At 38.0% G+C, this 14,555-nt stretch overlaps 1 protein-coding gene across 1 annotated transcript; it reads left to right on the forward strand.

Moving 5' to 3' along the window:
• The first annotated feature begins 251 nt into the window (after positions 1-251).
• Positions 252-10,133, forward strand: LOC122657823 (caffeic acid 3-O-methyltransferase-like). The gene is made up of 5 exons (XM_043852616.1): positions 252-293; positions 3,810-4,183; positions 8,796-9,106; positions 9,630-9,694; positions 9,837-10,133. The coding sequence occupies exons 1-5, from the start codon at positions 252-254 to the stop codon at positions 10,131-10,133; spliced, it is 1,089 nt and encodes a 362-aa protein (XP_043708551.1).
• The last annotated feature ends 4,422 nt before the right edge of the window (positions 10,134-14,555 follow it).

Consider the following 14,555-nt stretch of genomic DNA (forward strand, 5'->3'; position numbering starts at 1 on the left):
GGGATGGATCCCTCATGGGATGGAAAAGAGATGAACTTTCTCTCTCTTGGGGATCCCATAATTTTATGGGACAAGAAAGAGAAGGATTGGGTAATGGTTTATTATACCATACCCTAATTGGGTTACACCAAGGTTCCCATGCCGACCATGGGTAACCCTAAAATTAAAATAGGGCACCCATGGGCAGCCATAGGTTAACCCAGGAGGTGTAAAACCCTAATTGGTTTATAATTTGTTGCCATAGGGTCACCATGGGAGACCATGGGCTGACCCAAATAAATTCAACTATTTTAGCCATGATCAACATGGAGATGAGCCCATGGATTGTTATTTGACTAATAGTGTGGTATCAAAGCCTCATTTCTCACCCATAGATATCACATAATTAAATTTTGATCTAAATATTATGTATGGGATGCAAGTTGTTGAAGTTTTGTTGAGATTGTTATAGAAGCACATGAGTAGTTATTTGGTTATTGGAACAACCTTCCCATGTGCACATGGGTAGTTACAAGATTGTTATTCTTTTGCAACTTGCCCATGTATGTTGGTTATGGTTAATCTTAGGTTTTTGTAAAAACCATGTTAAATTCCAATTACTGAAAAATTGAACCCATTTAGGGAAGGAAAATTTTTTATTTTATAATTTTTGGATGTAGGGGTGGAGCACACGTTGCCAAGCACCCCTGTACGCTCCTCCTCTGGACCCTGCCCATAACCCATGACCCCGGCCAGTGCCAGTGTGTGGCTAGCAGAATTTTTTTTCCCTCCAGTTTTAAAAAGAAATTTACAAAACAGAATTTTGTTTTTAAACATTAGTTTTGTGGTTGGAGGAAGAAGATGGATGAAGAGATACTTCTCTCCACCCACTTGAAATTAAAATGGGATTTTAATTTTTATGGGCTTGGGTACATGTTATCACATGTGATGTAGTGGTTCAATATTTGATGAAATCCATATGTGTTTCTGTACTTGCATGGTTATGCCCATACATGATTTGCATTGACTATGTGATTATGGGATTGGCTATCTAATATTGTGGACGGTTAAGTTTTGCATGAATTAATTCCATGGGGTTAATGGGTGGATGTGATACTTCTCTCTCTCTCTCTCTCTCTCTCTCTATCTTTCTCTTCTTATTTTATAAACAAATGTACTCTACCCCATGGGCGGCCCAAATGGTGGGTTGGTTTCTCCATGCGGGATTTCTTTATTATGGAAAGGAAAGTGTATAGAATTTTCTTAGGTTTCCATTGTAATTTTAGAGGAAATGAGATTTCCCAATGCATATTGATGATGATCCGTATGTGTTCAAAGTTCATGGAGATGATGATTGCCAACTTTGAAGGGTGATCGGATGGAGGAGATGATCGAGTTGAAACATGTGACATCCTTGGCATGATGATGCACCTATGAAGATTATTAGATTTAAATCTTTTAATGGGATGGAATTAATTTATCACTTCTATTAAAATGCTGTCATCCCATAATAATTTAATTAATGTTGATTAATTGTTATATATATTGCCATCCATGATGTTATGTGAGAGTTGATCATTATCCCTCTTTGATTACAATACATGTATGATATGGAATAGTCTAGGTTAGTAGTGTAGAGATTGTGTGATATGACCCCGCATATGCCAACAGGACATTGCTAGGCTTATTATCACATGATTATATCTATGTTTATCTATATCTAGATAAGTTAGGGTATGGATAGTGAGAGGGCACTGCGACAGTGGGTCATTTTTCATGATTTTATGATTCTAACTAATGTAATAGGTGTATACATGACTTGGGTGTATGTCAGGTGACAGGATCTGGACATGACACCCAGGTGAACGAAAATATTGGAAGCCCATGAGGCGGACAGATTAGTCCATACTATGTAGATGCTGAATTTTGTCACCCCCTAGAGATGACGACAATCTGACGCAAAAGATTGGCAATGTCCCCGAAAATCAAACACAGTATTAGAGAGCATCTCGTCCCATCTCATAAAGTGTACATCATGCACGTGACCCCCTAGATAGTCCCAGACGGCCCACGCAACCCCATGAGGTGGCATCACGGTTGCAATCCCGTAAGGCAGTACCTGCATTTTTCGAGAGTGACATACCCACCTCAGTGGGAGTTACGCCATAGCAAACATATCATACTGCATATACTTATACCGGCCAATAGTGAGAGTGACTGAATGGATCCCTCCTTCATCACTGTGTGAGCCATGTGGATTATATTAATCCCTCTGTAGCCTTATTACCAAAGATAATGTCATGAAGAGGACACTCAATGATGCTACTTTGACGTACTCTTTAGGATCATGGATGATGCGGTCCAGCGGAACATGATTGGGAAAGCTGTTGGGAACAATCGGATTGACATAAGGGGCTCAAGGAAAACCATCCAACATTACACCTTAGTTTTGTGACTCATTGTTTGGGCGACTTATCGTATTTGTGATCGACGTAGTCATGAGTACATTGCATACAAAGGATAAACATTGCTCATCATGAGGGATCGAGAGTGTTAGATCTAGTGTAGTTTGATTATTTGGGGTATTTCGAGATTGTTTGTTAGTGATGTGCTATGTTGGTTGAAGCTTGATATAGCACTCTTACCCCGTATTATCTCATTAGATCGTACGCCCCATTTCTTGTATGAAGAGTTACACAAATTGAGAGAAACTTGGATGCATAGTTCATCTAATGCACCCATGCATGGGCAAGTGGGAGATGTTAATCGGGTTCGGGTCTTGGACCCGATACATGGCGCCCATGTGGGGTGGCCTGACCCAACCCGTGTGCAAGGGGAGGGAGCTGTTCACTTTAAGTGAACGACTCCCTCTCCCCATTTCCTATTTAGAGTGAAAGACTGTAAAGGGGGGGGGGAGACTTAGGGTTTTGGCTATAAATAGATGCTTTAACCCTAAGTCCAAGAATAACATCAGTAACCAAGATTTGTTTCTCTCTCCCTTCGCTCCAAGTAATTGTGTATTCTTGGGATTCCATCTCTTCCCAAGGATTTGTGGTGTGAAGTTCTCTGTGGAGAAACCTGACAAGATATTCGAAGATCGTGAAGGAGATCGTTCGAGTTCGTGAAGCTTGTAACCAAACCCGAACGAGATCATCTAGTGTTGCGTTCCCATCTCCGTTTAGATAATACCCTAATGGGTGATAATTCATTTAGATAATTGTTATTCATGGGATGCAAAAGAAAACCCAACTCGATCTCTTTCCACTGTGCATTCGAGTATGAGATGGTTTCCTTTTTCCATGAGATGGAAAAAGATGTTTTTTTTTTTTTGTTTTTTTTTCTCTGATTGTCTTTTCCCTAATTCTTATGGGATAGAGGAAGAGATTGGTGTGATAAATTTTGATCGATTTCCCCATCCACCCAGAATGGGATGGACCAAGAGATGATTCCATGACTACCAACACTGTCACGATAGTTTAACAAAGAAAATCTCTCAAAATGGAATCTGTAAATATCAATATCACATACTTCTAACTGCTCCAATTTTAATTTCAAAAAGGTCTGCAATGGCAAGCCTCATGCGTCTTAGGTTGTTTGAGTGGTGACTAATCATGATAGAAAGAAAAGCACGAGCGTCCTTACCAAAAAAAAGCATGAGCATGGTTAATGCCACTGGGATCCATATTTTATTTTTTTAGGTAGGTGAGCTCTTCACTATTAATTGAACTTTACATCTCCCACAGAATCCCAAGTCCTAGGAAACAGATTCCATGGATTCAAACCAGAACCAGATCAAAGCCACCATGGGACAGCAGCAGCAGCAATCTGAGGATGAGGAAGCTTGTTTATATGCCATGCAATTGGCAAGCTCTTCCGTCCTTCCCATGGTTTTGAGGTGGGTTGTCGAGCTCAAAATTTTTGAGATCATCAACAAAGCTGGTCCAGGAGCAGAAGTCTCACCTTCTGAGATTGCTTCTCAGCTTCCCACACAAAACCCAGATGCCCCAGTTATGATTGATCGTGCCCTTCGACTCTTAGCCAGTTATTCAGTTCTCACTTGTTCACTGAAGAGACATGAGGATGGCCGGATTGAGAGGCTCTATGGGCAGGCCCCGGTCTGCAAGCTATTCCTTAAAAATAAGGAGATGGGATCGTTGGATATGTTGATGCTTGGGCATCAAGACAAGGTCCCCATGCAGGGCTGGTAAAGATGAATCCCCCTTAATTTAGCTATTTTTATGCTTTCTGTTTAATTTGATTCTTTTTTTTTTTTTTTCTATTTCTGCTCATGCCATGGGCTTAGAGCCTGTGAGCTTTTGGAATAGCTTAGGCTATATTTGGATGTCAAGAAAATAAAAGAAAAGATAAAAAAAAAAAATTTTAAATAAAAAAATTGAATGAGAGATAGATAGATTCAAAAATCAATCATTGCAGCATCATGATTTTTGTCTCAATAGTTTTTTCGAAACCAACTACCGAAACATTAAATTATAGAATGTTCATTGTTTTTTTGGAAACCCACTATCGAAACATTAGCTAGATCTCTAGGAAATTTGGCTCTAATTCCTCCTTAGCTAAGTTTCAGATCTGTTTTTTGGAAACCCACTATCGAAACATTAGCTAGATCTCTAGGAAATTTGGCTCTAATTCCTCCTTAGCTAAGTTTCAGATCTGTTATAATGACAATTTAGGTAGATCTCTAGGAAATTTGGCTCTAATTCCTCCTTAGCTAAGTTTCAGATCTGTTATAATGACTGAAACCTGTTATAATGACAATTTAGGTAGATCTCTCGGAAACTTGGCTCTAATTCCTCCCTAGCTAAGTTTCAGATCTGTTATAATGACAATTTAGGTAGATCTCTAGGAAATTTGGCTTTGCAGATGCTACAAACTTAGTTGTAAAGACAGATGCTACCTTATCTATTGTAAAGACTTTTAGTTTTTATTATATATTTTCTTTTTCGATCATAAAAAAAAATAAAAAATAAAAAATAAAACAAAACTATTCAAACATAAAAAAAGGAAGAATAAAAAATGCAATTAATAAAACCCTTTTAAGAGCGGTAAATAACAATTTCCTCCCCCCTTCCCCTTTCTGATTCTTTTTTTTTCTCTATTTCTTCTCATTCCATGGGCTTAGAGCCTGTGAGCATTGGAATACCTTAGGCTATATTTGGATGTCAAGAAAAGAAAAGAAACTATAAAAAAAAAATTTTAAAAAAAATGTGAATTTGAGGAGATAGACACATAAATTAATAATTGCATCATCATGATTTTTTTCTCATTATTTCACTCTTGTGCATCTTTTCATTCCCTTATTTTGTCTAGACCTCAGTTTTAGCCAAGGTTCTAAAACTCGGGTTTCAACCAGCCAGAAACCAAGTTCATCTATCTCGGTTGAAACCTGGAACTTTCTCCAGGCTAACTCGAACTTTGGTTTCGAGGCCCAAAAGTTATTTTTTTGCCCTGATTCTTGTTATACTACCTATTTTTTACATTTTAAATCCAATCCATGCATTAGTTTCACATAGAGAACACTAGAAATAATACTTATGGTTTTGATCCTAGTTTGATACTGTATATTGTTCTTGGACATTGTATCGAATACGGTTTGACCGAAACATAACACCTTCAATATAAACCAGATTTAAGTAATCTTGGATTGGTTAGAAAGCTTTGTTTTGTCAGCTTTCCAACAAGTCCAAGACTGCTTAAATCTGGTTTATATTAAAGGAGTTATGTACTGGTCAAACTTAATTTGGTGTGCACAAATGCTGTCAAAATCGCTTTGAATGAAAATATTTTTTTTGATATCAAAACAAATGAATATTTTACTGCACTTTTGGTTTTTAGCAATGTTTTACCATATTATGATTTATGTAATTTTTAGATTTAAGAAAAACCCCAGCATTAGAAAGTGAAATTGCATCTATCGTCGAAAATCCAATTTTTGTTCTTGAATTGGGGGGTTGACTTTTTTTCCGTTTGAAATTTTATTTTTTAATTATTTTTATTGGATTCAAATAGGGGGTATTTTCTTATTTATGAGTAATATACAAATATAAAAATGAAATACAAATACAAAAACATTTACTTAAGTGATATTAGGCATAAATAAGTGTCTGTCCTGGTTACTGACATACTTAAGTATCTATATTGGTTTCAAGCCAGGTTTCCCCAAGTTTCGATGGGCATTGATCGTGTCGTTATGTAATAAAAAATAAACCCTAATTAGAACTAATAGAACAATGGTAAATAGGGATCGAATACACGGGGAACTGGAAGGCAAAAATGCTAAGGATGAAATATAGTTGTTTTAGATTTTGATTAAACTAAACAAAAAATAATAACTTAATTAACTATAAGGGATACCGAAAATCAATTTGAGAGATGAAAAAGAAAGACAACCTTCAGGTTTCGAATCTACATTGATTCATTAGTTAATTTATGGCATACACTTACGGTTCATTACAGCTACAAGCCTAATGACACCACATAATGATAAATTACAATTCGACCTAGTTATAACTTATCTTGCCGATCACTATCGTCTTTCGCTTTTGGCTTAGAACGCTTAGTTCAGTCAGCTACAGACTATTATCAGTTTCAATTACAATCACATGAATACCAATGCTTGAATAGAGAAGATGAATCACAGAAACAAATTCCCTAAACTAGATTTAGTAGTAAAATCCATTCAATAAAATAAAATTATAAGTCTTAACATCAAGCAATCAAATGTATCATCCATAAATTTTATTAACAAAATTCAATGCTTCATCTACACCTAAAGACAGAAGATACTTAGCCACTCATGGGACTAATCGACAAGGGACAGCAATGGTGATTTTCCATGGTGATGAAATGCAGGTGGAGAACTAGAGTGCTGCAATGATGGATGAAGCTGCGGGTTCATGATAGGGCTACAATGCGGTGAAGACAACGCTGCTGAAACCATGATGGCAAGGCTGCTCCCCACTTGGGCTACCAAGATAAAACTGAAGAAGAAGAAAGGAATTGAGAAGAGGAGAATTCCCGTCCGTGAGAAAAAAAAAATGAATGAATAAAAAAGAGAACGTGAGAGAGATGGAGAGATAAGAGGAGTTGGGATTTTGGGGATAGATAGAATCGTGTGGGTGAGAGAAATGAGATAGAGATAGTTGGGAGTGAGGAGAGTGAAAGGGACATTATGGAGAAAGAAAGAGATTCTAGGAGATTGGGATTTTTTATATTTTAATTTGGGAATAGATGGGAGAGATAGTGATTGGTGAGGGGTTCTAAAAGGAGAGAATTTAGGAGAGAGAGATACATGAGAAAAAGGGAAAAAGAGCTCTCCACGTGAAGAAGGGAAAAGAGGGATTATGGGATGGGAGAAAGAGGGCCACGTGGAGGGAGATTAGAAAGTGGATGGGAGAATCAGAAATCCTCTTTTTGAAAATATCTCTCCATCTTGGCCCTGGATGGGTCAAATCCGAGAATTAATGTTGCTCCAATTAATGTTCTGGACGATATGAGCCCAATATCGGATATCTTCTAAAAATCTCTTAATTTTTTGAAATTATGTTTATGCCCTTGTGCTTGATTTTCCTTTGTTGCCCAATTTCTTGGTCATACTTCTAATTTGAGGTGAAATCTCTTCAATGCGGTTGGGTCTTTAGTGGAACTTCTTCCCATCTCGCCCTTGATAACATGTGAGTTGATCCATGGGTAGATCAGTCCCTAGATTGCATCAAATCATTCCATTCAACATCTTCTATGTGCATGACCCTGTAACACCCTGCAATCACAATTACATAGCAAAATAGAATTAATTAAACCAAAGATATTAAATTGGAACCAACAATTAAATAGAAATTCAATGCATAATTATAGCCCGATCAGGCATACGTGTCAAAACTTGCAAAATTACCAACATCTCGATTGAAACTAGTTGAAACCATCGAATTTTGATCGAAACCTTGGTTTTTTAAAATCACCCTTCAACTCGTCTCGAAAACCTACGAAACCGAGTTAACTCGGTGGTTTCGATTGAGTTCTTTTTCTATGGTTTTAACTACTTTGTTTGATTTGTATCCATGTAGCCGACCCCATTAAGTTGGGATAAGGCTGAGCTTGTTGTTCTTGTGAAAAATTGCAGTTAATAAAACCCTTCCAAGAGTGATAAATAATAATCCCCCACCTTAACCCAAGAATACAAGAGAAGACAATAGCATAAAATAAAAAGTTACATTAAGCCTCTTCTATATCTCACAAGTTATTTTGATTGGAAAAGTTCCAATCCTTGTTAAATTTATTCCCTCAATTGATTGTTTAGTATAATAAACTTGGTAAAGCTTCAACCAAAAAATAAGTAAATAAATAAACTAGGTAGTACCAAAAAATAGTATACATAATAAGTAGATAATTCAATAAGGGTTTCTGCCTGGTAGCAGAGGCTATACGGGTAGGTTAGCGCCAATGAGCACCCCCATCAATTCAATAAATAGGGGTAGAGAAGTCATTTCATATTAATATAGTTTTTAATTCTCCATCAATTTGACTAGGGGTTCTCTGTTAATGGCATTGCCCAAGGTGGATCCTTTGGCCAAATAGATTTGTCTTTCGTCCTACTGATGGCCATTCTGAAGTTAGGGTTCAAGTCAATTTGTATTAATTTTCTTTCGTTCTAAGAATGCCTGGACAAAAATCTTACAAATCCTTTCTGCTAATATATTTTTTTTCTGATCTTTAGTCAGAGAGATAGAGACAAAGAGAGAAATTAGAATATAAGATAAATTCCTTGTAGGTATTCAACTGTTTTCTTGTTTTTATTGTAGGTTCCATATGAAAGAGGCCATTCTTGAAGGTGGAATTCCATTTAACAAGGCATTTGGAATGTCAGCATTTGAGTATCAAGGTGTGGATCCTAGATATAACATGCTTTTCAATGAGGCAATGAAAGGCCAAACCACCATAACTATGAACAAACTTCTTCAGACATACAAAGGGTTTGAGGGCCTAAATTCAATGGTTGATGTTGGTGGTGGATTTGCTGTTGCCCTTAAAATGATCACTTCCAAGTACCCATCAATCAAGGGTATTAACTTTGATTTGCCTTATGTTGTTTCAGAAGCACCATCCCATCCCGGTAATAATTGTTTTCTTTTTGTTCTACATTATTTTATTTTCAGTCAGTGTAGTGACAAGGCCCTCTCAGGTTCTAGGTCTCGGTAACACATTTCTATCTCAAACATACATATGGCAGTAACACATGAGGGAATTGCTATCAAAAGATTATTTTTCAATACACATTCATATTTGTACTCGTATTCGTACCTTGACATCAACATGTCTAGGCATACCCAATGCGACGACCATGTGATAAGGGTGCCCAGCCCAAACCCTAGTCGTGACTACCATTTAAGGTGTAAACTTTAGGACATATAATATTCAAAAAGTTAATATTGCATGTGATAAATTTAAACGAAAATGAATAAACGGTTCAATTAAAAATAAACCTAGTTTGATGGACACATAAATCCAACACCTACGTTATTGTAAAAGCACCATCACATCCTGGTATAATTTTTTTCTTTGTCTACATTATTTAATTTTCAGCCAAGGGATTTAGATGAATACCTTATAATTTACTTAATCATTTTGGTGAACAGGTGTTGAGCATGTTGGAGGTAACATGTTTGAAAGTGTTCCAAAAGGGGATGCCATTTTTATGAAAGTGAGTTTTGGATTTGCCTTTTGATCCTTCATCAAACGCAGCAAATTGATTGTGTTTCCTGACATATTCATTTATGTGTTTGTTTATTGTGTTTCCTGACATGTTCATTTATGTGTTTGTTTATACATGAACGTACTTTCAGTTGATATTGCATGATTGGAGTGATGAGCATTGTTTGACAATTTTGAAGAACTGCTATGAAGCATTACCAGATGGTGGAAAGGTGATCATCGTTGATGCTGTTCTTTCAGAAGCTGTCGAAACCAACCGTATAGCTCGAGCTGGATATCAAATTGACAATATGATGATGATGGCAAATCCTGGAGGAAAAGAAAGAACTGAGAAAGAGTTTGAAGACCTTGCTATGGGAGCTGCGTTTCGCAGTTGTCAAGTGATTTGCCCTATAATTAACCTTTGTGCCATCGAATATGTAAAGTAAGACATACAAGTTTTTCTTTGATTAGAATAAGTACCCAGTATCAAGCCCCAAACCACCCCCTGGGAGGATTTAGGCAAGTGCCCCGGATATCCTATGACATCCACCAATCCCCAAGGATCCAGAAGCAGTACTTACATGTCACAAACCACACAATGAGGGTTAAAAGATAATAAATGTATATTAGCAATGGAAGGCATAAACTACCTATAGATGATTTATATCATTTATAATAAAATCCCAAATACCTATGTTATACCATATACATATCCATTTACGCTCAAAAGTATAACATTCTGATAATTACACTTCTTGAGAGAAAGAAACTTAAATAATAACAAAATTTTCGTAGATCAACAACATGAGGAAGATCTACAGTTCCATCAACAGCTTCATTGTCCATTGGCAAACTAGTACCTGCAAAATCACCTAAAAGAGAATACAGTGTGAGCTCCACCAAGCCCGTAAATGAAATATAAACCATGCATGCACATGCAAGCACAACCAAATGAGCCTATGTGAAATGAGGTCCATTTTATTATTGAGCCACCTAACAACAAAGCTAAGGCAGGTTCTGTGCTACTACAATCCCCAATACATATATCCCTAGTGCAGGATTCTAACCTCTTCCAGCTATACACCTATTGAGTTATCGGAGAAAACCAGTCGGCTCCCGTATAAATCACCAAGGTCAGCCTGACCAGCCCTCTAGGTTACCACTGTGCTACCACCAGTCCTATTAATTGATGGGCCTATAGACCGAGCAATGTCTCCTTAAGACATTGGCCTCACACATTTCTGTGCTACCACCGCGTCCTAATGATCATGATGGGTCAACTGACCGAGCAATGCCTCCTTGAGACATTGGCCTCACACTTTTGTGGTATCCAACACCTAAACCTTTATTGACAAGGGTTCGTAGCACGGGTGACGATATTCTAGCCCAATGCATTCTATATGGCATAGTATGAGTCGGATGGTGTCAACCGCATCCCATTCTACGGGTTACCACAGGCCTCATTTCCAAGCTGGCTACGGTATCTAGTCTATTAGTTGCACAAGTATAACATCAACATTCAATTCCAATAGCCATCAGATATGTATCAGAGTCAAATAGGAATATAAGCAATTTAAATAAATAAAATAGTAAATATTGCTGTTGTTGATGTCATGACTCCTCAGTCATATATACCTACACCCATGGTGTAATTTCACTCGCCTTGTACTAGTCCTGCCTGCTCTTTAATCAGCTCGGTCCCAACCGGTATCTGACACTGCACCTCGAGTTTGGTGTTATAACCTAAGTTAACCGGACCATTAAAATATGTCAAACATGGTTTAAAAGTAGGTTAATGTCCTAGGGTTGGTCTAGGTTGGGTTTGTTTCAGGTTTGAGTTCTTACTCACTAAGCTGTAATTCTCTAGGACTTGCACTGGGCCTTAGGGTGAAACGCCCGGTGCATCACCCAGAGAATAAAACACAAAAACAGAGGGGGTTTCCTTCTAGGTTTCACTTGTTGTAAGTCTCATCAACCTTGGGGAGTGATGGCAAAGGTCCTCCCCATGGTTGGCTCATGCTTTTGGCTCATGGTCCCTCTTTGGATCATGGCCAATGGGGCTCATTGGTGCACCCAAAGTGAGGACAGCAAGGTTGTATGGGGTAGGGGTTCATGATGGTTTTTATGTTATAAATACTATTTTGGGGCTATGGGTGAAGTCCCATAAGGATTGGATTAGGTTTGGTCACAAATCAGCCATTGGGCCTTTCACTAGGCCTTTCACTAGGCGTTTCATGGGGCGTTTGGGTGCAACTCCCAGTGCAACGTCTAGTCCCTATAGGACACAGGATTCCAGGCTCTAAATCTGGTTTTGGCTATTGGGGTCATCCCAATTCGACCATGGATGACCTAACGTGGGCTGTAATAGGTGTAAGCAGCTGAATGGGATGGATCTTGAGCATTCAATGCTCGGTTATCCATGGGGATACTGGTTTGGGTTCTGACATCACAGAGATTGGTCAGGCATGGCTGTGATCAGTGGCTGAACACCAACAATCTCACAAAACAGATTAGGTATAGGTCATATTTGGTTCATTGCAGTAGTTATCATGGCTAAGGGTCATATTACACAACATGCATGCAAGGTTGGGTATCTCTATGCTACTATCCATGGACTATAAGCAAGGATTTAACTAGGATCATGGCTGGAATTAAGTTTAGTCATGTACACAGGTTATATACAGTATAATGTCTACTTAGATCATGCTAAAATATACATGCATGAAAGATCCAAGGCTGACCCATAGATGGTGATTCTACACTTTATACACAAGGACAAGGCTAATTGGCTTATGGATTTGAGCTCAACACTTAGAATAGATGTAAATCAAGGTAAGGGGAGTGTTCCAAGTCCAGATTTGATTACCTAGTTTATGGAGAGGTCGATCCCAAGCTCCAACTCACAAACCTCTTCTTCCTTTTCTTCCTCTGTCTTTTTCTTTCTTTCTCTTTTCCTCTCCAATGTTAGGAACAGTAGGGAAAACAAAATAAGGGTCGGGCCCTCCTATTTATAGACTTTAAAGTACTAGGGTCTGTTTGGCTCAAGCTGTCCCATATCTAAAATGCATTTTTAACTTGATTCTTCACCATTTTAGCTGGGGTCCACATGGTTCCAAAGGTAGGGAATGGTTCTTAAAATCCCAATGCACATGTATGAGGTGGTTACACACCAAGGAACTAGTCCCAAAGTCCTGGAATAAAAAACACATGCTTTTGCAACTCTGGGCCTTGCATTGGGCATTTGAGTGCATTGCCCAGTGCATCGCCCAGAGAATCCTGTTTTACTATTTTGCTTGGATTGAAATGAAATTTCAGTTCATTTAGAGGCATAATCGGATAATGGTTCCTTCTAAGAAAATGCATCTCTATGAGTCTAGTTTCTAGAAAAATTAGAATCAAAGAAAATGATGTTTGGATTATTGAGTTACGTTATTTTTATTAAACAAAGGTCAATCTGTCAAAATAGAAGGATTCGATTTTGACAGCAACTTGAAATGAACTTTTAACTAACTTAGAGATATAACTAGGTAATGGTTTCTTCTAATAAAATGCAGCTCTATGAGTCTAGTTTTTAAAAAAATTAGAACCAAGATAAAGGAAGTTCGGATGGTGGAGTTATATCATTTTAACTAAGAGGAGGTCAATCTGCATAGTAGCAGAATTTGATATTTATGTTCAGATTTGACATGCATGTATGGAATTGAGTTCTCATCATCAAATCAAACATGGAAGTTGATGTTTGGTCTGAAAATGCTTTATCTAAAACATTCAAGGTGATGAGGGTCATCATTAGTTTAACCTAGAACTAGGATTAGGTTCTATGGTTGGGTTCTTTACCTTAGATTTTGGGAGCAATCTGATAGAATTCCAAGCTTGGCTTCTTACACTCAAACTAAGTTTAGGAGCCTAGGCCTCTCTTTTATTCTTCTTTCTTTCTTACAGAAATAGTGCCGAATCACCCCGTTGTTAATGTCTTCATGAATTAACCATCCTTAAATGTTTCATAGGCCTAATGTATCATGTACTCGGGCAGGGCCTGAGGAATCAAGGTATGGTACCAACCTTAGAGTGTACATTTGGTGGTGAACTATACAGTAGCAAGGGGTTAGCGTTTGCCTTCTTAATGGTATGTAGGTCCTCACCAATGGGGTTACCTCATTAAGTTCAACCACAGGTTTAATGCACCACAGTGTACTAGTAGCTTTGACCTCGGGTTCCGGACTTTCAATAAAAATTCAAATTAGCCCGTATTTTTGGGCACGGGTTTAACACCCAGTGCTTGTTTGTCTAATCATTTATCGGTGATACTTTTTAATGCTTGTTTGGCCAATACGAGATGTAAATTTTTCTTTGGGTGGAATAAGCACCCAGTGCTTGGTCGTCTAATCTTTTGGTCGATGATCCTTTTATTGTTTTTTTGGAAAAATTTTCCACAACTGGTGATAGCAGACTTGTATTGATATCATCAGGAACATTTGGTTCGCAATTCAATCTCTAAGGGAAGAAATTATTGAGTAGGAATCTCTTTCAATAAAAAAACTTGTTTGGCTTTACTGTAGCTAGAGAGTACGCTTCTCTAACGACCAAGGCCTCAGCCACTAGAGCATTTTGAAGTCCAATATGGAAGTATATGTTGGAATTATGTGTCCATCAAACCCAGTTCGGTCCAATTTACTTTGTATTGAACCTGATATGTCAGGAGATGTCACCCGCCAATGAGGACCCGACACATGTATAAGGAACGAGCTGAGGCCATGAAGGGTGAGCGCGAGCTAAGCAGACTCGTAAGGAGTAAGATCTGGGTGAACATCAGACCTCACAGAGCTCACAGACGAAGGCGGACCTCGTGTCATTGCAAGGAGTCTCCA

Source organism: Telopea speciosissima, chromosome 4 (genome assembly GCF_018873765.1).
Source record: "Telopea speciosissima isolate NSW1024214 ecotype Mountain lineage chromosome 4, Tspe_v1, whole genome shotgun sequence".
NCBI classification, from domain to species: domain Eukaryota; kingdom Viridiplantae; phylum Streptophyta; class Magnoliopsida; order Proteales; family Proteaceae; genus Telopea; species Telopea speciosissima.